We start from the raw sequence: 24,916 nt of genomic DNA, 5'->3' as shown, positions 1-24,916 counted from the left end.
GAGTTCAAGTTGCGGAAAGTGGCAACCATGGCAAAAATTATTGGGGGCTTTTTTCGCGTTTCACGTGCGGTCGCCTTGTCGAGCTCAATTCTAACGTCAGCAGCACCTCTGACCAGCAGTTTCAGACTTATTCAGACAGACCCACAGCAAAAGCATCCAGTAAAGATGGCCCTGTACGAGACCGTGGAGAAGGGCGCCAAGAACTCGCCGAGCTACAGCCTGTACTTCAGTAAGTTCCCGAGAAAGGTGACCCGGCCTAACCTCTCGGCTTGGGTTCCATTTGCATTTCCTGCACCTAATGCAGTTACGGCATAGGGGCTTAGTTAATCGGGCAAATTATGCAACAAGTCAAACCGGACTCTCGTTAGCTCGTCGGCTTATCAGCGATCGGCCGATTTGTCTTTGCGGCGGAACCGGCGGAAACACCAAAAGTTTCGGGCCTTATCTCCGTTTATTGCGGCTTCCATAGAGCAGATATCGAATTAAGGGGCAGAATTTCGGTTGGCCAATCAAGACGGGCACGCGAGCCCAGAAGTGACCTTTGTCTAGACGACAGGCCGACAGCATTTTAATCAATCAAATCGCGTGTTGCAGGTGCCATATATCAACAAAAGTAATCATTTCTGGACACTCTCCACAGAAAACAAGTGCGGCAATGTCATCTCGCCGATGCACGACATTCCACTGTACGCCAACGAGGAGAAGACCGTCTACAACATGGTCGTGGAGGTGCCCCGTTGGACCAACGCCAAGATGGAGGTGAGTCTGACCTGGCGACGCTAATTAACAGTAGCCTAATCCAGCGATTGCATGTCTGCGCCCCCAGATCAGCCTGAAGACCCCGCTGAACCCCATCAAGCAGGACATCAAGAAGGGCAAGCTGCGGTTCGTGGCCAACTGCTTCCCGCACAAGGGCTACATCTGGAACTACGGAGCACTGCCCCAGACCTGGGAGAACCCCGACCACATCGAGCCCTCCACCGGCTGCAAGGGCGACAACGACCCCATCGACGTCATCGAGATCGGCTACCGCGTGGCCAAGCGCGGCGATGTCCTGCAGGTCAAGGTGCTGGGCACCATTGCCCTGATTGACGAGGGCGAGACCGACTGGAAGATCATCGCCATCGACGTGAATGATCCGCTGGCCTCGAAGGTCAACGACATCGCCGACGTCGACCAGTACTTCCCTGGCTTGCTGCGCGCCACTGTCGAGTGGTTCAAGGTGGGCATTCCTTACGTATTGAAGGCACTCTCCTAACTCTTTTTGTCCGCAGATCTACAAGATTCCCGATGGCAAGCCAGAGAACCAGTTTGCCTTCAACGGCGACGCTAAGAACGCGGAATTCGCCACCACCATCATCGCCGAGACCCATAAGTTCTGGCAGAACTTGGTCCACCAAAGCGGGCCAGCCAACTCCATTTCCACGTGAGTTCGGTACACTTTCAAGGTCCTCTCGGATACTCAAATACTCCTTTGCAGCACAAACATAACCAACCGCAACTCGGAGCACGTCATTCCCAAGGAGGAGGCCGCCAAGCTGCTGGCCGAAGCCCCCGAGGACGGGAAGGTGGAGGAGGTGCCCGACACAGGTAAGGTTTACTATGTTAGATCGAGCTTATAGCCGCTTCACCCGATCCCCACCAAAACACGCCACTCCAGCACACGCTTTAACCAGTAGCTTGCAAACAAATTGGTTACACAAGCCCAACCAGCATGCCTACTAATAGTTAGCTTAAGTTGTCCTGTTACCAACCAAAATCAATTACCCACGCTGTAAATACTGCTAAACACCCAACACTTGTAATTGGCTGGCCTGCGTTTAATAATCGTTATACGTACTCATAGTGATGTTGAAATAAACCTCTTTAAAATCACATCCCTTTGTTATTGCAGTCGACACTTGGCATTTCATTCACCTCAAGTGAAATGTCCTACTGGAGTGGTTCCGCTACAAGATTATCGTAGTCTGATCAAATCGGAAATGCTTGCACTTGTGAATTATGATATTGAATATATAGTACGTTGAATAAAGTTTTGCACCGCAATCAAATTCGCTGCCGTCTCCTCTTGAAATATACAATCTTTATTTATATTTTACGACTAGATCCAAACAAGTTTAAATTAAATAATAGTTATGTAATTGTAGGGCGTATGCAATAATACATAAAATCGAATCGGATTATGCCGTGTGGGGTTTCTCAGGTGTGTGTTTCGGTTCTATTGCCGGTGTGCAAATCTGGGGATTGTGGAACGTAGAATTTATTGCCGTAACGAGTTAACTTAAGCTTAAGAAATAAAAGAAATGTACAACATAGTTAGGCGTTAAAAATATGTATGTATAGAAATCTTTAAAAGAAGACAAAAATAATTTATTTACATCAGACATTTTGATTCTTGATCGTTCGTTTTTTGTTCGTTCTCTTATTTGTTTGTAGGCTTTTCTTTTCTGGCTTTAATTTGCGCGAAAAACTAAAAAGTTATTATAATTTCTCGTAGTCACCAAAACTAAGAGCTCCACGAGACTGCTGAACGGACCGATGTGCATGACAGAGAATAGTAAAAGAAGACAAAAACCAATTTTCACTTTCCGATATCGGTGCGGATAAGTATCGTGTAATAGCTTAGTAATTGTTTTAATCATTTTTTTCAACATTTTTGATCAGCTTTCTCCTGTAGCTTAGTCGTTAGTTTTTAGTTATTTCTTTAAGTGGTACACATTCCGCGGGTCGATCGTTTCCTGGTTGCCATTGTTCCGTGCCGTGTTCTGCCACAGTTATCAATAATAGTAGTTTAGTAAATAGTTTATAGAATTAAGTAGCTGCTCGTGCCAGTGACGGTGCCAGTGCCCAGAAAGTCGCAGTTTACTTGCGTCCCAGGGTGTCGCGCCATTCGTTGTACTTGTCCATCTCCTCGTGCAGCTGAAGAGCCTCTATGCAGGCGTTGAAGAAGGGCGATCCGAAGCATTCTTGCCTGAGTTGGTAGATTGAGAGGGGATTAGTATGGATCAATTTTATTTGAGGTTTTAGCATATGTTGCTTAGCAACTAGAGACAAAATGTCAAAAAGTGTTCAAGCGCTGTGGCAGTTCAAAACAAATTGCACACAGCTCTAAATGTAATTTAAAATATTGCAACAAAACCTTTTCTTCCAAACACATTCTCAAAAAAGTAAGGAGAACGTTCAAAAATTTGTTGGAAATGCTTCAAAACCTTGCAAAAATGCTCTTAGAATTATACTTTAGGTTTCATGTTTGCTTAAAAAAGTTGGAGCAACATGACCAAAATTTTGGTGTAAAATTAAAAATTTTGTTCAAAATCAAAAAAGTCGAACATGAATAAGTATTATAAAAATAATAATAAAATAAAATAAAAACGTACCAAAACAAAAACGGTAAGCAGGCGATTTTTGTAGCGCCAGAAACGCGCGCAAGTCGCCGGCTCTTTCTCCTCCTCTATTGCGATCCCTTTCTTTGGCGGCTGTTGGTCTCTTTCGCCGCCGCTATAGCGATCTCTTTCGTATGTCCCTGGGTCTCTGGCTGCTCTGCGTCGCGCATTTGCATTCTAATTCTCATTTATCACAATTTTGATGCTCTCAAATAGCCAGCAAATAATTATCTTTTATTATTTTACATGGGGTTTATAATCGATACTGCCACATTTTGAATGCAGTGCTTTTCGAGTGTTTTTACCAGTGGTTTTTGTTTGTGTCTTGCACAAATTGCGTTCTAGCGTTTTTTTTGTTTTAATTAGTATGCTTGCTTATGGTTGATAATATGCGGATAATTGTTTGGCTTTTTCTGTAGTAGTTATACATATAGGCATATATATATTCACTTTTGCCAACAGATTTACGCTAGTTAGGGGTTTTAACTTTACAAAATAGCACAAAATTGTAAGTGTAATACATTTGCAAAATACTTTCGGTCTCGTATGCGGTGTGTGTGTGTGTACAATGGATTAGCTTTATCTTTTGCCCTTTCGGAAAATTGTGTAAAACATATAAATTTTAAATGCTGATTTTACAATAGAATACAAAAATAAGAGTTATCATTTTACATTATATAGATTAAAAACAATGGATTTCGTTTTGTTTATTTTATATACATAACGCATAACGCAATAATAAGAAAACAAGCTAAGAATACTTAAAAATAAATACTTCGGCTTCTACATGAGGAGTTAGGAGATGTGCGATGTCTTCTCCGTCACTCATCTCTCACTCGCCCGATTATGTTACTTACAACAAACGCATAACGTTCTCAATAAATTAATAAAAATAATTCGTTTTTAAAAAAACACATATATAGTAAAAACTGTAGTGCATACAGTATTAAATAAATAAGTACGAATTAAATTTGGGCGTTTTAATATTTTAGATTTCTTTGTTCTGGCTCTGCATTTGTGGTTGTAGTTGGATTCCCATTCTCCATTCCACATCATTCGCAGCGAATTTCAACTGTGTGTGTGTTTGCCTGTGCGTGTTTTGGGGCTGTGTGTGTGTGTGAGGGGGCGGGACTTAGAGTTATGTTTGCGGACCCATGTTGAAGGATATGGGCGAGCCGTTCACTACTCTCAGAAAGTGCTGTAAGTTTGATATTTCCTCTTCGGGTATTAACAGCACTTTTAGGCACTCGCCAAACCATTTTGAATCAAAGCAGTCTTTCCTAAAATTAAATACGAAAACCATAATGAAACATAACGAAAACGTAAACGTAAAATAAGAAATCAGGAAAATCAGTCTTAAGCGGAAACGGAAGTGGGAAAAGAAAGTGGAAACGAAAGTGCAGAAAGGAAAGGTGTCTAGTGGTAAACGGGCTTGCGAAACGGATAGGGTGATCCATTGATCACTTTCAGATAGTGCTGCAGCTGAGAGATCTCCTCATCGTCGATCAGCAGCACCTTCAGGCAGTCCCCGAAGGTCTCGTGGACGAAACAATTGGCCCTGCATCGAATAGACAAGAAATACAGATATAGGAGGTCGCACAGAGAACTGAAGAACCGAAAAGAGGATGCAGTTCAGAAAAATAGTAAAGGCTTTTTAAAATTAAAAATTACGTATACGATATGTAACACAGATTAAAAGTTTGAAGGATTCTTTTATAAAATCAAATAGAAATCCCATCTATTGTCTTCATCGGTTGTGCTTTCAAATTCCCTTTAAAAAATCATAATTTCAGATCAAAGAAAGAAATGAAAAGCTAAAAAATCCAACTTGGCACTGTGGTCAGCTGCCGTTTTTCTCTGTGCGCGAAAGTCAAGGAGAAAGTAGCTGGGTGGGCGAGGAAAGAGCCCATAAAGTTTAGAAATAAACGAAATAAACGAAGGTCCCGAGAGAGAGCGTTTCCCGAGACCCCCGGCATTTGTGTCAGGGTCTGCACTTAAGCACTCTGAATCATAATTCAGTCTAATTAGTGTCTTTTTTTGGCTCGCCTTGAACGCTGTAAGGGAATCTCTGCTTCGGGGTTGAGTTAGTTGAACCGTAGATATGTATTTACCCCACATTCGGATGGTACTTACTTGCATAATCGGTGTATACTCGTCTCGCGGAACAACTGGTAGCAGTCCTCGCAGATGCGGTCCAGTCGGAAGAACATGGTCTTGTTGAAGATGCCCTTGCACTCCAGATCGAAGAAATTGCTGCGCTTCGACAGATTGTGGTTGTGTGGCAAGGCGGCGAAGATTGGTATCAAGACGAGAAACAGCACCACCGAGATCTTTATGTTGCGGGAACACATCTGCAAGAGTGGGAAACCGGAAATGCGTGTAAAAATAGCTGGCTATTTATAGGTGCGATCAATTAACTGGCTAGCTGGCTGACTGGCTGACTTGGCTGGGCTGGCTAACTGGCTAGGTTGGCTGGCTAGCAGATAACTGGGTAAGCGGATATGGGCCAAGCCAAGTCCTGCGGATCGTGCACGGAACTTGCCGCCAAAGGACTGGGGCAAGGGCAGGGGCGGCCAGGTGGCCAGGTGGCAATCAAGCTGCCTCTTGCCCCATCGCGGCGACCCTATAAATAGACCCCGTCCGACAAAGCCGTCTGCCGACTGGCTAAAAATAAGGCCCCCATCCACGAAAGGTGCAATTGCAATTGCAGTTGGCCGTCCGCAGCCGCAGACGATCTTATCGCAGGAGAACTCTATAAATAGCACCGGCGATTTCAATGTTTATTGCATTATTTGCCATCTGTCGGCGGGCTTAATTTATGATGTAAGTTTGCCGCGCTTTGGCGGCTCAAAGGAGAGCCAATTTACGGGCGGACGGGCCCCCAAAAAAATACTTCTACGTATACGAGTGTGCACACTCGTATTTGTTTACTTTGCATATTTTATCAATTTGCGCGCCCGCTCGGGAATTACAGCGCGCTCACACATTCATACAGACATAGTATATAGTATCATCCATTGCGGCATTCCAAACTATTGAATAATTTGATTAAAACTGCAAATTTTTCCATTGCGCATTGTGCCAATTGCTCGTTTGCACATGACATGTGTGAAATTCTTTCGAGCCCCGGCTGAAAAATGAAAAATGAAATGCTGAATGAAAACCAAAGCAGACACAACGACGTCGACTATTTTAGAAACAAGCAGGCGAGAATATCAACAACATGAAATTTGTAAAACAACTTTGCGCTCTTGTGCCGATGATTTAAACACATATAGTGTTTTAACGAATTTTTTTGGCTGTCGAATCTGACGATCTGCGCGTTCTTAGATCTTTGGCAAATTGGTTTTTTATTGCCTTGTTGATGTCTTCAATTAAGTTGAGCAAATTTGTTCGCTGATTTATGGCCGCTGGATGGCTGGATGGGGATCTTGAAATGGGAATGGGGCATTGGGACTGAAGATCGCGAATGAAAATTCTAAGAAAGTTCATCAGTCGCCTGCCGATGGCCTAGCAGAAATACATATGTGCATGTTTATAAAAATTATATTGATTTCTTTAAAAGGAATTTCCGCCCCTGAAAGTATGCTTCAAACTGGGCTAATTAGACTTTATTTGAATAACAAACTTCAAAGGTTTAACTTGCCAGTCAATATTTGTTTTCAAGTCGTAACTTAAAAATATAAAAATATTTTGAGAAAAAGATAAATTTTTTTCCATTTGACCCTTATTGATACGCACAGATTTCATCTCTATTTGCTTTAAATGTTAGGGAGTATGAATCAGGTTGTTATACCCAACAATGAATGGAAAAACCTTAATATAATGAAAGTCTGGCTTTGCCAAAAACTGACTGACTGCGGTTAACCGCGAGAGTATTTATAATTTTTAATTACAATTGATTTAAATTTTTAAGTAATCTTAAAGGGCATTTGCACCTCAGGTACTCCCCATTAGTGGTTTTTTCGCCAATCGCATTATTGGCATGTGGATTCCCCCGCGTGTGTGGGCGACTCTTGGCCTCCGCATGGAAGAGTGCAAGTTGCGGCCGAGCGGGGAACCCAAACTGAATAATACGATATAGCAGTCGTTTCGTCAGAGATCTCCCACCGACGTCCCAGTGCAAAGTGCAACAGCTTGCGTTCGAGCGACTCGATTCGAATTTCCCCGATGGATTCGGCTTAAGCATCTGGTGATAATTGGCTTCGAGTTGCACGATTTATGGCATCATCGTTCAGTGCAGGCGGCTATTTTTAACGCTCTTTTGCCGGCTGCGTCAAAGATAATGTAACATGGTCCATTGAATCAGGGGGTTTTAGAGGGGGATAACAACGAACAGGGCGAGGGAAAGTTGAAGGCGAAGTTGAATGAATTGATCCGCCGATCCAATGGCGTCATCTTCGCAAAAAGGGCGATAAGGGGATAGGATATTTCATTTGTTTTTGGGATTTTTTTTACAAACATTTTACTTCTTCGATGTGCAGTGCAGCAAATATATGGCACATAGCACTTAGCATCTTTGATCATCATTACCATTGACATGTGCTGGCAATTTGTTTGCATTTTACGTTTGATTAGCTGCCAATTGATTTTATTCAGTCAGTCAGTCGGCGCTTTGTAGCAATTTCAAGTGGCGAGCGTGTCGCACATCGAAGCCATCCCATTATTCGAATTCCAGGCACATCTATGTCCATATGCTCTATATATACACATAAATACATATGCCACAGAATCATTGGAGCGAGTCGCACGCACGCCTCCCAATTGCTAATGTTGTTGTTGATTGCCGTCTGATTGTACACTATTCAACTCTGATTTGATTGCTGTTTTCGACGTCGATTTTATTGTCGCTGCTGCCAGGCGACATTGAATGAAGTCATGAGCCAAAAATAATTATGCCAATTATGACAGAAAAACGGATTGTCAATTCTGTTTTGCGCAATAGTTTATAATTGTTATGCCCAGGGAATAATGGCCAAGGGATATGCTCGACTTTTTATGACGAAAATAAATGTTTATAGATGAGAGACTTTAAACGATTAAATTTGTGATTCAACTTGGGCTGGAAACATCACTCCCTCTCTTCAACCGATCGTATTTCTTGGTAAATTCGCAATATCATTGGGTATCTCAAGGTCGACCCATTCAGACAGAACGTCTTTTTGCTACGCCCCCTCGGCGCTGTCACGAAATAGTCTATTAATAGGAATACGGCGGGTTCAAGTCCAGCAGTTTCTTATCAGTTCCCCGTAAAATAAGTAGTCGCGGTATGCGGGAAATGTTATCGTGAGATAAAGATATATCATCAGGCATTAAGTGGATTTTGAAGCGGCACTGAAGCAACTGTGCAAAGCTGTGCATTCTATTCGCCAGCTATACTACTGTAGGTTGCAATATACCTATGTTTTTGTGCTTTACTGCACTACTCGTATATATCTTAACGCTTGGCTACGCAAGCATGGCAAGCTGAAAGCCAAAACATAAAACACAGGCCCCCTTCGTTGTTTGCTGTCGTGTTTTCATCAGCGCAACTAAAAAGTGCTTAGGCGCGCAGAAACAACACCACTTGCGGCAACAACAGCGAAAAAAACATACATAAACATTCGTGGCGAGACTGCTTGGTACCAGCGTCTATATCGTCTATATGCTAAACTGGCACAACGGCACAACACTTGCTGCCACATTTCGCTGCTGCGCCTGCGCGGATCACAAAGCGCTGCTGTTAATTTGACGGACACGCAGGAGTCTCGGGCTATGAGCGCTCCATCAGCAATTTGCATGATATGTGTCTTCGATTAATATGCATTTATTCATGAAATCTCTGGGATATATGCTAAACAGGAAAGGCCGAGTCGAAAGCCCAATCTTGGAGGCCGGCTGAAGCCAGTGTGCACCGGGGAAAAAGCTTGGAAATCTCACCCAACACATTTCGCATATCATCCAAGTAAATATTCTCTTGCATCACATGAGTTGGGTTTTATTTTGCTTAGATTTATGATTGCTAAGATGAATTTGCGGTGGAGATAAGATGAGACCGTTTCGGACTCATGAGTTGTTATTCACAGATTCGTAAGAGAAAATCAAAAGATTTTTAGAATTAGATGTTAACGTAATTCACTGATCTTGTATAATTACAAAAAAATAACATTTGTTCCGTATTCTCATTGGACTACAACGAATTAGCTGCTGAAATTGATCATTTGTATAGGTTGAAAAGATTTCCCACAGTTATTAAGAACCCCCTAGGTTCTCCTTAGCACTTGCACGATATTTATTGTAAGACCTGGGATAATTCTGTTCAATTCCCAGCTATTTTACATCCTCCCCACTCACAGTGACTGCTGCCATTGCAGCGATTCTATGGCTTCCGTCCGCGGGACGATCGACGGCGGAGGGCATGGCTAGTGTCAATTGATCTGAATATATATCCAATTGATGCTATTGAGATTAATGGCGAGCGACCGTTTCGCAATAGATCTCGGCGTCTGCCAAAGGCAATTGGCCGCGCACTTCGGCTGCTGCTCGCTTTGGTTAATTCTTGGACAAACAGTTTCGACTGCGATGACAAAAGGCAGTCGGCAAACAGCACGAGACACTCCAACCGAAAGGCCGAGTAACCAAACAGAAAGGTGAGACAGAAACGAGAACGACGCGCGAGCAATCAACTTTTGTTGGCAACACAAAAATAAAACTGAAGATCGCGAGCGGCTGTTCAGGTTGCATGGCTACTGCCACCGCTCCGCTTATCAGGCGGCCCACACAGATACGCACGCACACAGCGAGAAGACGATGAAAACGACGACAGCGAGTCTGGCGCAGTCGGAAAAGTATCTGAGTATCTGAGAGATCGCCGCTGCGGAGGAGAGCGAGCTGTGGAACACCCAGGCGTATACGTGATGTGAATGCCTATCGGCCCAAGTTGCCCGGCTAAAAGCCGTTAAAAAAATCGCTGGAGAGCGGCACTTGTCCTGGCGCGCTGCTGGAATATCTAATTGCCATTACTAAACTAGTTTGGCCCCGCCCTGCTTTCCCCTGCCGCTCCGCTCTCGCCTCCACGGAAAAGTGAATTAATCAGCCAGAAACGAGTGGCTGCAACTTGCCCAGTGGAAATTTCTCAACCGATTCTATCTGGTCAACAAAACGAGTGACTAAGCGCTCGAGTTAATTGTCATAAGTGGAGTAATTTCCGCAGGTTCTCTGAATAAATTGCCCTCAAGCAGTTTATTGTTTTTATGACGCCTTATTAACTTGATAATGAAGGCGGTTTTATAAGCTCGAGGAATTCGTTGCATACATTTTAGAGCTTTATTAGCCAGCTTACATCTCAATTTTAAACTGCGCTTGTTCTATATTATTTAATGAGTTAAAAACTTGTTAGATATACTCTGCATCAGCTCAAGCTAAGCTAAGTCTTTAATTAATGCCATGTTTTGATTCATAATTGCTACACATTCTGTAAAATCTCAGATCTAATCGTATTCTATTATTATGCAACTGCGGTTTTATTTACAGGAAAACTTGTTATATAATATTAAGTTCTAAATCGATCTGAATCCTTTATGTATTTATCTACAGTAATTGGTGATATTTCAGATAAATTTTTTACTTTACACATTTCTGCAAGCCCTTAGGTTAACGACTGGAATTCCAAATTCCGCATCACCCATACGCCGTGCTGTACTGGCCCACCAATTAATCTGCCAGATCTGAAACCATTTTCTGTCTCCCGCTCCAACGTAACAGCAATGGCAGCACATGCGATCGAGAAATGCAGCCGCTGGCCGCTGGCCATATTGTATCTACTATATAGCTATAGACTGCTGCTGACGTTGTCGCGCGATTTTGCCAGCCAGTTGGGCGACCATTTGGCACAAACAGACTCACAGGCCCGCACTCACATACTCACATAGATACTCGCAGCACTCACACACGACAATTGACTTTTTATTAGTTTAATTGAAAGCAAAACAATTTAGCATGGCGAACTGGTTTCAGCTTGTTTTCCAAATGCAAGCCAAATTATCATACTCGACTCAGAGCGGTTTTTTGTTTATATTTTTTTTTTTTTTTTGCAACGAGGCGGCCAACTTTGAGCCAAAGTTTTGAGTCGGAATTCGTGTCTTGTGCCCGAATGTGAGGCAGATGTTGGGGCAGCGGCGCACAGAAGCGTGTCACACGTTTCGCTCTCACAGATATTTACTTATACGCCTCGAAATCGCGTATAAATAAACAAGTCCATTGAGGAAATTATTTGCAAAATATTATGAGAGAGCGAAAAAAAGTGAACGAAAATGTGCAAGCTGATCGCCTTTTCGCTGATTGTGCCAATTTTCAGTGTTTTTGTTGCTGTTGCTGCTGCCGCGCTGAGCGCTTTGTTTTAAATAAAATCGAAAAGCATATAAATCACATAATTAAGTTTTGCCCCTTCGATTCGGACTCGATCTGAGTGTTATGGCTACGTGAATCGTATTAATGAAACGTAACGCAGCGGGTGTTGAGCTCTCGATAGGGCCATTACGCCCCGCAGCTGGACTTCTCATCCGAAAGATCCGAAAAGCAGGCAAGGCGGCGGGGGACCAACAAGGTGTGGCTTATTTTCGGTCGCCAGCGATCGAGAAATTCGCGGAATCCTCACTCACTCGGAATCACACCTAAGCTGATTAAAAGTAAACGCCTCGTGAAACCACAATTAAAGAGCTTAAGGTTTGAAATAGAATACAGTATAGAAGGGAAAGTGTTGGCCTCAAGTCTTAAGAATTAATAACTCAGAAAGAAAAGAAGGGGAGAAACTTAGAATCGATTATTACAAGATGAACAATCAAGAAAAACTTTCAGGCGTTTATTCGACTTAAAGTAAAAGTACTTCTGTCAATTATCAAATTATGTCAATATAAATCCCCCGTTCATTCCGCATTTTTCCGGTATTACTTATTGCCAATTTCGCCAAACGTGGCGCCAATTAACGAAACAAAAATACAACCCAAAAATATTTGAAATATTCCAAAGCGACGACCTATATTTGAAATTTAACAACAATTTGGCAAATACCAGTGTGCTTATTGGCCAAACCGCGAATGTCAAGTCGCGGCAGCGAGAACGGAAATGAGTCATTGACAAAGTGCGATCACAATCGAAGAACCATTACAAAGGCGGGCCATTGAACGATCGATCGGGTGTGAATAAAAACGTGGAAAAGGAATCAGCAGATAGCAACAGCAGAGTAAGCTGGCTAAAACCAATATGTTCAGCGCCTGAGTTGTAGATACAGATACATCCGATACAATCGCTCGTGCACTTCAGGAATCCTAAAAATGTCTCAAACGGCATGATGCACAGCGAGAAAATATGGAGCCCCTTACAGAGTGCTTTGGAATATATTGAATACATAATATGCTTCTTTTGTGGCAACAAAGAATATAAATCTCTAAAAAATGTACACTGGCTTCTAAACTTATTATTCAACCATTATTTTTTCCTGTGCTTAACTGACTTTTTGGTTTTGGGCTTTTTACATTCCATTCGGTGCACGGCTTGGTTTTTCCATTGGCCAATTCTCTTGGTCTAATAAGGTCACCTACAACTCCGAGCCGCCGCAACAACTATTGCGATCGCAATTGCAATTGTCGTACGGCCAAGGACGGAAGAAATGTGCGCGAGGAGATCGGGCCAGTTGACGTCAATTAAATTGGCTAAATGCCTGAAACTAGTTTCAGCCCGCTCCCCAAGTCGATTACATGACACAAAATCAATCATTAACATTTGTATATCGCAGACATATACATGCACGTATTTGGTAACCTGTCGTGGGTCTCCAACTTTTTAACTTCGACGGGCCCCTGTTTTCAGACGCCTTTGTCATTTTTTTTTACCCACCGCTGTTGTTGTTGTTGTTGTTGTTGTTTTGGCTGCCGCTGTTATTATTGTTATTGTTTATCATGAAGTTTTAATGACGTTTTGTCAATTTGCTGTTTAATTTTCATGGCTTATTACAGCATTTTATTTGCCTGCTGACATAAGAACCAATTAATAATTTAACGATCGTTTGTTAATATCAAAAAAAACAAGAACGGCAGCCTAACTAATTGATTCGTTCAGCATAAATTGATAGTTATATGTGGAGATATGTGCGTTTTATGGCTGGTTAGGAGTTAGCGAGCCATGGCTATAAAAGACAGGCCATAAAACCTTGCGGTTGCATCAGCCAATTTCAGTGTGAATTGCTGCCAATGATTAAGGGTAATTTCCCATAATAAACGCCCCTATACTCCAAATTCAATGAATTATTGTTGAGTCATGGAGTTGGTAGGAGAGAAAATATATTATATCAGACGAAGACAATGCAAGATGGATAAACAATGTGAAGTTGTGAATATAGTGACTAAGTGACTAAGTGTGTTTATGGAGCTCTCTTTGAAGGAGGTTCCCCTTCTTACTTTTTTATTTGGTTTTTGTTACTTATAATTTAATTCTCTTTTTGGTTAATCCAGCTATTTCCGAAATATGACGCAAGGTAAGTCCCAAATAAATAAACAATCGAAGAGGCCGGCAATCTAACCGCAGGCCACAGGGTTTTGGGGCATTGAACTGCAGAAATAAGCCAAACGACAAGTCGGGAACAGTTGGCAGATGTTATGAGGCGCACAAACATACAATTATACTTGAGCATCGCCAGAGTACGGCTATATACTCGCGTGCATGCTAAAAGCATATGCATATTGTATATCGTATGATATATGGCCAATGACTGTGGCGCAGGAGAAGCGGTCTCTTGAGTTGCCAACATCAAAGTCGCGTATCTGCGAAATACATTTGTATCTGGACTCTGCCCGCGGTATCTCCTACCACACATTAACCCCGAGGAGACCCGCACACGCCTCTAGTTGAGTGCGCCACAATTGCTTTTCAATTAGCCAGAGTTGCGGAGGAGGATCTCTGCGATCCGCGATCTGGGATGCGACCGAGGTGGCGCGTGGCAGTGATTTATCGCTGAATTCAATTAGAGCCACTTCAGTCTCTGGCAAGCCGCAAACGTCGAAGGTCAATCCATTGACCGGTGACCAATAATTAGTGGTCGATTCGCTGCTTACATTTTGCTTTTTATTCTGTTACAAAATTGAACAGAATGTTGGCAAGCAAACAGAATAATGTGCATTAAACACAAGCATTGAAACTAATAAAGTCTTGAAACATTTTTGCGCCTGCATCTATGTTTTAATATCTTACGTGCGAATGTAATATGAGATGTTGACAGAAACAAATGATTAATATTTTATCTCTAAAAGGGTTTAATTAATGTTAAGGCTAAGCTTAAGCCCAGATTTCCGGAGTTGGGTTTTCGAATCGCAAGAAAATCGAAAAGAAAAAAAAAACGCTAAGCGTGATCACATCACTAACAACATTTCTAAGAAATCTTTATTTAGATTGGACTTTGATCCCTTTCGGTCCTAAGTGAGCAATCGATTCTTTTATTTGCCAGCTCGTCAGACTTGTCAATTGACCTGAATGTCTCCATTAAATTGGCGACTGGGGAGCTGCTGCTTCATCTCAACTTTTCCACTTGCTGTCCGATTCTGCACTTTGATTTCAACGCCAACAGTCATCGGCTGCAGTTAAAAAGTGAAGAAGTGAAGAAAGCAACCTCGTCATGGTGATCATCATCCGCCTTCTGGATCTTCATGATCTCCGCGGCGATCGAGAGTCTTTTCAAGTTCATTAACATGACACGGTCCCGTCAGAACCGATTCGGATTCGGATTCCCCCTCCGAGTGCCGTTCCTGAACTTGAAAAGTGCACTTCCCCCACGCCGCGCCACGCCCCCTTTTGGGGGAAGGCCCTTTGTTGGGACAACATGTTGTTTGTATTAAGCACTGTATATATAGAGTGTTGATGTCAATTCTTGTGGCCCGACCAGATTGATACTCACATTTAGTGACAGCTTCTTCATGACGAGCGGCTTGTGTCTTGTGTGTTTCTGTTTCTGTTTGTTGCTTGCTCCCTTTTCCGAGAGAAAGAGGTCGTTTGTTTGGGTTTCTAATTATTGTATAATGTCGAAACAAAATGTTTGCTTAAGTACTTTTTTGCTGTTTAAGTACTGGTTGTAACACAGTTTGGTTTTATTGTTTGCCGAACTCGGGCTCCTAGCTCGTAAGTAAGTAAGTTGTTTGGCCGCAGATGCTTGCGTTTAATTGTGGATTATCTAAAATTGAAACAAATACGTTAGCTCTGCTTTTCCCACGAACTCGGTTGCGTTTTCCTTGATTGACAGCGTGTATTTCGAATTTAATCACTCTTTCTTATGCAATTTGGATTACTGATCGGCTTAAGCAAAAGATTGACAGCAATCACCGATTAAAGCGTCGCGGCTTGACGTCTAAATTTGCCTTTGGAATATTTTCTGTTGGTTTTTTTTTTTTTGCGTTCGTATTCCTTACAAGTCCATATGTGTAAAACGCTTGATCGCTGATTGTCATTTATTGTTATTAATGCTGCTGCTGCCGCTGCCGTTGATTAAAATCATTTATATGCATTGGAGATGAACGGGTTGCCGCTGCAGCAGCAGCAGCAGAAGCAGCAGCAGAAGCAGCAGCAGAAGCAAAAGCAAAAGCAGCAGGGCCCAGTTGCTACTGCTTTGCTGATGTTGATTTATTTAGCCGGTCCGATCGCTTCGCTGGCTGCATTTAAAATGTCGGAAGTGTTTGCACGCAAAAAATAAATACAGCCACATACAAAACACACATCATACGAAAATGTGTGTGTTCCTCGGCAGCATAAAATATATATTTCCTGTTGCACACGCACTATTAAACTGGCGGCAGCGATAGACGCCGGTTAAATGCGATTTAATGCGAGATTTCGAGGAAATAACGACCGAGTCAGCCAAGTCAGCCAAGCCAGCAGGGTCTTAAATTCCCTTCCCGAATTCCCAACTCCAAGTCCCTAGGGACTGCATGGGTGTGGGTCCACTTATGACATCATCGCCGGATCAATATCGGTCGAATATCAACGAAAGTTGTTCTGGTCGCTTGACAACACCGCACACCGCACACCATACACCACACACACAGAATGAAGTGGAACAAAAGGCTGGCTGGCCAACATGAGGCGAAGCAGTAACCAAAAGAAACTCAGATTGCTGCTGCCGCTGCCGCTGCAAGGTGGCAACATCGTGCGAAAAGGGCAGCGAGCCAGTGGTGATATGATGGCCATAACCAGCAGGTAGTTTCGGCTACCCGCATCCCAGCCCTCTGGCAATTCGGTCAACTGAGGCAGTCGGAGATTACGGATAACAGATCCGAGACACAATTGGTATTTGGCTTTGGACATTGGGGGATTGGTCAATAGCAGAGCCACCTCTGCATTTACAAACGCATTAAGCTTATAATTGTTATTTAATGTTTTCCCCTTTTTGTTTTCTTTGGCCCCAGTACTTTTCCACATTCGATCGGGATTTGTGCCATTTGTGATTTTTATTTTCGCTTTATTTCGCTTGATGTTAATTGCTGCCAATCTTGAAAGCTGCTCCAAGTTCGAGTTGTATTTTTTGTTTATAATTAAACGTTTAACGTTTATTACATTTTCGTAATTCTGTTTGTTGTGTTTTTCGGCGGGGGAAACTTTGCGATTCGTTCGATTTTCAGTGCTGGGCACCGACCGGCACGATAATTTCGGGGTTGCAGGTTGTGGGTTGCGATTATGCAGCGGGTTGCAGGTGACCTTTCTGGCGGTTTTCCTGACCTTTTCACTCGCGTTTTCTGGGCAAAAACACTTGTTGGTTATATCTTTTTCGCGAGCACACACTCTTTTCTTTACATTCGATATGGAAACAGAATACCGAACCGAAGCGAAACCGGAGTATCTCAATCTCAACTTGCTTGCGATGCTTACTTGTTGCTTTGCGTTTAAGGACTACGTCGCCACTCGGCGGTAACATTGTATTTTAAGTGAGCGGACCGCGCGCAGTCGGCTTCGACGTCGGCGGCGACAGCACTGTTGGCAGCACTCTCGCAGCGCCCGATACTGTATCTGTATCTGTATCTGTATCTGAATCCGTATCTGTGTGTGTGCTGCTCTTGGACGATCCAAGTGGTTGCAGCAACATGTTGCCGCAATACGGCGATCTCATAGATACATCTCTGCAGCAATCCCTCTCTCTTTTCTCGCGCCTCTCTCTCTCTCTTTTCAAGCCACTTGTTGCCGCCGGTATAACTGTTCTTGCGGCCGTAGGGCTTCCCCTATGCATTCACACCTATATTGTACCTAATTGCCAATCAATGCAATTATCTATGGCGGTAATTGCAGAGCAATCTCTATTGTTTTGCGCGAGAACGGGAAAACTTCGGTCAGAAATCTGAGGGGAACGATGACGATGCTTTTTCCAGCCACAAGCCGGAACTTCAGCCATTCGAGCATAGTTTAAAACAGTCCTGTGAGTTATCAAAACCTTATGAAACAAAACGTTTTTTTTTTCGTTTTTAATTACTCGAATTAAAGAAAATTAATCATGCAATCGTACCGTTTTACCCCGCTGGACATTCCCAGTCCCACAATTGTTGTTATTAAATAGAACCAATTTTGGTTACTGCCGTATCGGGTGGGATATCGCCGCTCAATTAGCATAATATGAATCAAGGTTTAGGGTCAGAGGATTCCGGGGCATTTAACAAGTTACGTTTTAATTCTGAATGACTCAATTCCTCCTAATCTGGAGGAAGTAATTCCAACAAATGGAAAAATACCGATCGATGGAAAATATTATTCAACATTGCTTTGTGACAGTCTACACTTTAATCTCACAAAACTAGATCTTTTCGCTTAAATTATGATGGTAATTCTCAATAAAGTAACGTCATAATAAAAGCAGATTAACGGGTTTACGATTAATTCTGAAGCGCAATACGGCATTGGTAGAATTACTTAACTGTAAATAGAGTCCTACGTAATGAAAAGAGGGGCTTACCACGCACCCGAGGAGTATGCAATACAAAATATAAATCAAAAAGATTCTATCAAAAACATTTACAAGAAAGATGAACAAGAGAAAAACAAACAAATGTATAAAGCAATTAGTTTGTTAAATGCCAATGGTTCTACCTAATCAAATAATTAAATTTTACAATTGAATAAAACGAATTCCACGGATATGAAGACAAATTTGATGACCAGATTAAAGAGTTTCCCACACGCAAAAGCTGATGAGAGTTATCATAAAAGCTGTGACATAGCGACACTTAACATGTACGCTCAAACGAACATAATGGGGCACCCATTACAGATTTAAGTAACGGAACCGGAAATTGCCTCAAGAGAATCTTGACTTGTGAATATGTGTATAGCCCCTCGCTTGGATTAACTGACTTTAACTTACGCACCAAAATCATGATAAGTTAAAGTGTATATATTTTTCCCGAAAGCTTCGCACACTCGAACTACTGACCTTGTAACAATTTCTTTTTACACGAATTTGTGCCCCTCATTTAGGATCCGAATTTAGTCGGAAAAGTAATGCAGGGCCAGGGACAGGGTCGCGGCTATTTGCGTATTCACTGTACTTGCCTGCCCCAATGTTATTAACCTCCAAGTGGGCCAGACCCACGATCAAAAAGCTGAACAAAAGCTGAACTTGTAAAAAGGGTGTGACAATGCTAAATGCAAAAGCCAACAATCAACAAACGGACAACTTTGCAAATGTCGATTACTGTTCAGTGAACAAAAAACATAATACAAATCCGGAATGCATTCAAAAATCCTATTTTGAACTATAAGCTCTCAAAACAAAGCTAACTAAAACTTACTTTTTTGTGATACGAAGATCGCCAACTAAATCAAAACGATAACAAATAAGTCGAAAAATTTGTCCTTATTTTATATTATTATAAGGAAATTTAAAAAATAAACAAAAATATTTCGGTAAGTTAAAATGATATTTAAACATGTTCTCATAACCAAGTTTACATAACTGACCTAGCTTGGCTTAAATAATTACCATTTCTTTTTCATGTACGTTTAAATTAACGATAGCCACGATGTTTTTCCAAGTGTGTTGGAATGCAAAATGGTATTTTCGGTGGGCTTACCTTAGGCGCTTGTTTAAAGTTTGGTGAGCGGAGTTTTCTGTGGACTGGCCACCCAAACTTTCGGATGCTTATCGCTGATTCTGGTGGGTTTTGCGGGATCTCTCAATTTTCAGGGGGTTCGAGCACTGTTGTATTTGTGGGACACAAACGAGTTTGTTTACTTCCTTTTATTTTTAAGCGAACTTTTTTTTTTTTTTTTTTTTAGGCCCGCGGGAATTCTCTGGCACTTGAGTTTATCGCCATTTTGTGTGGATTTTGGTCAAGTCTTTGTGTTTGTTGGGTGTCCGCTGATAACGCGTCACAGGGGGCGTCATAAGGGGGCGTTCCCAGAGCGAACTTTTTGATTGCTGCTGCTTCCACTTCATTCGCTCCACTTACCGCCGCTCCCCCTTGACATTTCTTACGGTTCACACGCGACACTCTTTCGCTGCTTTCCACTCTCTCTGCGCTCCACTCTCACTCTCTTCCTCGCCCACGAATTCGTGCGTGGTGAAAGAGCAAAGCAAAACTGGCGATAATAGCAGCAATGAATGGGAATGAATGTGAATTGTCGCTTGTTTGTTTGTTTGTTTGCTTGTTTTGTTGCTGTTGTTGATTCGCTGCTGTTGCTGGCGGTAACTGATCTACACGCACTGAAAAGAGAGCATGCCCCACTCCCTCTATCTCTCTCCCTCCCTCCCTTTTAGTGACATTCAGTGCCAGGAGGAACTCGCACAGTCACACATACACACGCACCTTGGAGGTATCTTTGTATATATATTTCCACATAATTGACACTCCACATCAACTTTACAACTACACTGCGAACCTGCAACGCCAGCGCAATTCTCACGATCGCTCTGATTATTCATATAGACAGATTTGCGTATTTATTTAGCTCACATATATATTTTAGCTTAAAATATTTGCATATTGGCTGTAGCGCTGTATCTATAGCTTCAGCCAAGGCAACGGACGCGATCGCGAACGTAACACAAGGATTTTCCGGCGTAGCCAAAGGAGAGAAAAAGAAAACCCCAAACCGTATGAGAAACGAAAGCAGACTAACTGCAAACATTAAATGTCAAAATGCTGGGGACTGTTCTGCCATGCACACCATCGCACACACACAGTGACACTCACCCGACCACACGAAGATCGCGTGAGGGGGGACGAGGGTGGACAGAAAAGTTTAGCATAACGAATGACGTGCTTTTTTTTATTTTTGTTCTTCCTTATTTATAATTTTACTGCTTTAAGTTTATTATATTTAATTATATAACCAACGATTTTAAAGTATGTGCTATGGAATATTTTTTAAACGAAATGGTTTTTTGAAGAAAAGAGTGCAATCAGTATAAGTTCGTTGCAATAAGAAACATTTTTTATTTTGAATTATATTCGGATTGAAACATATCGTTGTCTACTTTTAGGCCCCTTCTTAAGATATCTCAAATATTTCAATTTTTTTCCGTTTTTTGAAGCTAAAAAACAATTAAAAAGGAACTGAAAGATCTCTCCTCGTTTAATATATGGAACGTTGGTTGCTCGAAAGAGCACGCATGTGCCAGCGGTCTGATTCGCTTTTCGTTTCGTTTTCGAGAGTTTGTGTGTCTGTGAGACAATGCGGCCCCAAATCTTGCCCACCCACCCCTCAGTATCACTACCACCTCGATCCAGCACGAGAACGGGGAGACAGCCGCCTCTAAGGGGTCTTTGGAACGAACAAAGGAAGTGGCTCGAGGGTGATAAGTCCACATGCATATCCATATTCCCAACCATTTCCAGCGGCGAGTCATGGTCGTTGTTTAACGGGTTACCGGGGTAATTGGCCCCCATTCGCCTGTATTCGGACTCGGATATCGACGCCACTGACTTTGGCTTACCGTGTCACACACGCACACATGCGCACGTTCAATTGAAATTGAAGCACTGTAAGTCGGTCTCTCGCAAGGAAAATGTGAGCATAAGCCGCTCTCTACATATATGTGGAAAAGCCACTCCTCCCATCCACACCAACACACTTTATTGGAAAGTTTAGAAGAATCGCAGGGAAGTTGGAGTGGCCTGGAAGCGCAATGTAAGGCGTGTGTAAAAAGTTTGCGTCGCAAATTATTGACCATTTCCGCTGTGTCCCACTGTCCCTCCGTCTGACTTTCCGTTCGGCTATCACTCCGTCCGTTTTTCCAGCACCCGCGCATACTATTGAGTGCGACTAAGCATACAGAGCAACATCTAAAACTCGTATTTTCCCTTAAGTTTGCAAAATAAATTTTTTGAGAACAAAATTTATTTCTAGGCATTCCGATATAAAATTTTAAGCTGTAATTAACGATAAATTAAAATTCTCACTTATTTAGATACCATTTTAAAAGCCAATATTTAAGCACCATTTCACTGAGCTTTGGTTTTAAAATCGTTTGGCAATTCTTTCCTTCCCCCAAAAGTCAAGCCTGACTTATGGAAGTTTGACTGTACATGTAGCTGCGAATGAAAATCATTATGGGCATACAAAGTAGGCTTGCTCACAATTAAATTTACGATCGTTCGGCGCTCACGCTTTGCCCCCGGCTCGTATATCATACAGTTCTTATATATATTGCATATTTAAGTTTGCAGTTAGAAATATTACGTATACGTCAGCAGAGTGTCAACAAACTTGTAATGTGGCGCAAGCCACCAGGTGCGATCGGAGCATATAGAACGTGTGTCCCGGCCTGGAGATATGTGGCCGGACAAGGTTGTATAATGCCGCAGTCCCACAGCAATGAGAAATAAGAAACAGTGCACTCATGACTTGACTTTGACCGGTCGGTCAATTTAGCTGCAGTTGAGCGGGCTAATTGCCGCTTTTGAGAACTAAATGAGCGGCGCACACGCAAATGATAAAAATGGATTAAAACCACGGGCACTTGAGCGGCGAACACATTGTAGGGAAACGCCAGGCATAAGCTTCGGATTTCGAGATTCGAGAGATTCAAGATTCCCAACTCGCGACTCGGGACTCGGGCACTTTCTCAGAGCCTCCGCAAAGGTCAAAGCGAAAACGATCTGCAGATGTATCTCGGTTCGTGACTCTGACTCGTGATGGGCACTTAGGAAATCCAGATATAACCGATGCCATTTAGAGAGACGCGCCACAACATAAATAGCAATTCCAAACAATTTTCAATTGCCAAACGCCCGAGACGCGATGGCTTTTCCTCTCTCACCGCCAACGCCGCCAAACTAGTTTCCACTGTAATTGAAACTAGATCTATTTTTAGATCCCGTTCAGCCAGACGCCAGCTCAGAAAATATTGCCAAAGCCCCTCACAGCCGCCAACCGACCGCAAGCGATCAATCGATCGATGGGCTTATGTGTCTATTTCAACGGCTTTTAAGTCCCACTCGTATCAAGAGTGTGTAATAATTATTGGATAAGGTGGGAAATTGTTCTACTGAACGTGTTGGTAATCTCGAAAAAATGGAAAAAATTTACATGTTCAGCAAAATAGATTGTCTCAAGGTAAAAAAAGTTTATAAGATGTTGTAAAACAAGTTCTTTTTAAAAACTTAAACATCATTGTGTCCTTGTCTCAGATCTAATCCATCCTTTATGGCTTTCTCAGAGTTGCTCCCTCAAAACCTTTCCATGGCCCAAATGAATGTTTCTACTCACCATTTCGAGAGCCCTTTCGCTGGGTTGACGGATTAACGGAACAAGCAGACAAAATATTACCCGGCGAGACTAGCACAAAACTCTGTCGATGCCAAAATGTTTGCGAAACTTCTGGCCAAGTCGCTTTTATACGTCGCTCGCATCCAGCGGATGCAAGGGCTTGGGGTTGGTGGTGCAGCTTGGTGGAGAAGTGGTGCGGTGGGCCGGGGGGTGGTGCCGATGGTTTTGCATAATACGCGGTTAGTATTGGCTGATTACAAAGAGCCCCGAGACACAAAACGCAAGACAACTCAAACTCGTACAGAACTCAAACCGAACTCAAGCCAAGAAAAGCGTATAAATTATACGATTGTGGCCCCGCGAGAATGTCTGTTCTGGTCATATGATTATGATTACGTTGATTAAAACGCGCTCTTATCGCCACTTGGTCCGCTGCTGTGTGTTAATGTGCGTTGTCCCATGCCGAGTGCGTCCTCCTCCGCATCGCATCGTTCCCCATCCGCCCCGTGCGCCCACCCAGTTGCAATTGCTCATACGCCGCGTTGGCGACAGGACAAACAGATAACCAGTTGCTTCGCTAGTCCCGCCTTTCAATTTGCTCACAAAAGGACATCGTTAGGCGAACGGATGATGTACTCATTATGCACATCGATATGCGCTTATTGAGGGCTCAAGGTTGTGGGTCATGTTGATCCGGGGTGGAGGGGGAACCCTTTCACTTTTTGCCCTCCTTATCAGGAATATGTACAAAGAGCTAATATGTTTATAGATTTTAGCATAGGCCTATGCCATAAAGCATTAGCTGATAAAAACGTTATAACACTTTTTAAGCAATGAAATTTCAGATGAAGATAAAATTGACTTTCTGTTTTTTTTTTTTTCCTATTTAATTATATTTTACTTATTGTAATCATGTTCGCAGGAATAGTTATCTAAAACTTAAGTTTATTTTTTCCGTGATGTCCATGTCCATGTCCGTGGCCACCTCCGCCGCTTCCTCCGCCGACAACCACGGGCTTCACCACCACCACGGGCTTTACAATCACGGGTTTCACGAACACTGGCTTTGGCTTAACGAATTTGGAGGGCAGGGCTGAAAGTAGCTGACTCGGATCCTTCAGGAAAGCTGGTTTGGGGGGCAACTTGGCGAGCAGTTGACTGGGATCCAATACGGGTTTGGGCTTGGAAATCTTGGCCAGCAGTTGACTAGGATCCGAAAGAAAGGCGGGCTTTGGTGGCAGCTTGGCCAGAAGTTGACTGGGATCCGGAAGCGCGGGCTTGGCTTTCTGGATGGTCAGAGTGGCCTGTGCGCCACACAGGAAAACGCCGATGACCAGGATAAGCAGGCGACTCTTGAGCAGAACCATTGTGACTGAGCGGATCCAGTAAAGAAGGCATCTATTTATGCTGGATGATGCTCCCACATCCAGAGCTCATTGGTATGCACCACCTGCCCGTCTGATCTTGGCGAGCTTTTATTCAAATTTCTGGCGATCGAAACGATCGAAACTCTTCATACGGCAGGCGGCGGCATTCCCCGACTATAAGTTGAATTCACAATTACCGGCATAGCAGGGTTTTCCTTCTCGTAATTCTGCGCGACATTTATTCATGATCGATCTGATTTTGAGTTGGCATTCAGCCGGCGATTCGCGAGATTCAAATCAGACATGACATGACGTCTTTTTGTCCCGAGAATGAGCTGAAAAAAGTTGACATAATTTCTGAGCCGAATGCGGAAGTAGAAAGGTACAACGCCAAACTTGTTGGTGTCTATAAATAAAACATTGAAATAAGATTACCTAAATTATTACCTAATT

The 24,916-nt window shown here is 42.8% G+C and overlaps 3 protein-coding genes across 8 annotated transcripts; 1 reads left to right on the top strand and 2 right to left on the bottom strand.

Moving 5' to 3' along the window:
- The first annotated feature begins 26 nt into the window (after positions 1-26).
- LOC108101875 (inorganic pyrophosphatase) lies at positions 27-2,051 on the top strand. The gene is made up of 6 exons (XM_017206411.2): positions 27-229; positions 641-759; positions 827-1,222; positions 1,275-1,426; positions 1,481-1,590; positions 1,895-2,051. Exons 1-6 carry the CDS (start codon positions 28-30, stop codon positions 1,924-1,926), a joined length of 1,011 nt encoding a protein of 336 aa, XP_017061900.1. The 5' UTR covers position 27; the 3' UTR covers positions 1,927-2,051.
- A 12-nt stretch (positions 2,052-2,063) lies between these two features.
- LOC108101877 (ion transport peptide) lies at positions 2,064-23,201 on the bottom strand. Of its 6 annotated transcripts, XM_017206412.2 has the most exons (4): positions 16,956-17,313; positions 15,307-15,579; positions 5,517-5,734; positions 4,062-4,663 (listed from the first exon to the last, which is right to left on the bottom strand). In XM_017206412.2, the coding sequence occupies exons 2-4, from the start codon at positions 15,325-15,327 to the stop codon at positions 4,522-4,524; spliced, it is 381 nt and encodes a 126-aa protein (XP_017061901.1). In that variant the 5' UTR covers positions 15,328-15,579; positions 16,956-17,313; the 3' UTR covers positions 4,062-4,521. The 6 variants fall into 6 exon arrangements, with proteins under 6 accessions (XP_017061904.1, XP_017061901.1, XP_017061902.1 ...); XM_017206415.2 differs by lacking the exons at positions 4,062-4,663; positions 16,956-17,313 and adding an exon at positions 2,064-2,971 and having other exon boundaries at positions 15,307-15,614; XM_017206413.2 differs by lacking the exons at positions 15,307-15,579; positions 16,956-17,313 and adding an exon at positions 23,097-23,201.
- Positions 23,202-23,953: 752 nt separating this feature from the next.
- LOC108101903 lies at positions 23,954-24,610 on the bottom strand. The gene has a single exon (XM_017206473.2). The coding sequence runs from the start codon at positions 24,461-24,463 to the stop codon at positions 24,029-24,031; it is 435 nt and encodes a 144-aa protein (XP_017061962.1). The 5' UTR covers positions 24,464-24,610; the 3' UTR covers positions 23,954-24,028.
- Between the last annotated feature and the right edge of the window lie 306 nt (positions 24,611-24,916).

This window comes from Drosophila ficusphila, unplaced genomic scaffold, assembly GCF_018152265.1.
Source record: "Drosophila ficusphila isolate 14025-0441.05 unplaced genomic scaffold, ASM1815226v1 contig_414, whole genome shotgun sequence".
Lineage (NCBI taxonomy): Eukaryota > Metazoa > Arthropoda > Insecta > Diptera > Drosophilidae > Drosophila > Drosophila ficusphila.
Note: the sequence above shows the minus strand (reverse complement) of the source record. Positions and strands in the feature narration are given on the sequence as shown.

Coding starts and splice junctions, on each gene's coding strand:
- LOC108101875 (XM_017206411.2), top strand. CDS start 28: ATGGCAAAAATTATTGGGGGCTTTTTTCGCGTTTCACGTGCGGTCGCC. Junction 230..640: donor GAGCTACAGCCTGTACTTCA/GTAAGTTCCCGA, acceptor CACTCTCCACAG/AAAACAAGTGCGGCAATGTC. Junction 760..826: donor GGACCAACGCCAAGATGGAG/GTGAGTCTGACC, acceptor CTGCGCCCCCAG/ATCAGCCTGAAGACCCCGCT.
- LOC108101903 (XM_017206473.2), bottom strand. CDS start 24,463: ATGGTTCTGCTCAAGAGTCGCCTGCTTATCCTGGTCATCGGCGTTTTC.
- LOC108101877 (XM_017206412.2), bottom strand. CDS start 15,327: ATGAAGAAGCTGTCACTAAAT. Junction 5,735..15,306: donor TGAAGAAGCTGTCACTAAAT/GTGAGTATCAAT, acceptor CCACTCTTGCAG/ATGTGTTCCCGCAACATAAA. Junction 4,664..5,516: donor AGTATACACCGATTATGCAA/GTAAGTACCATC, acceptor ATTTAATTTTAG/GAAAGACTGCTTTGATTCAA.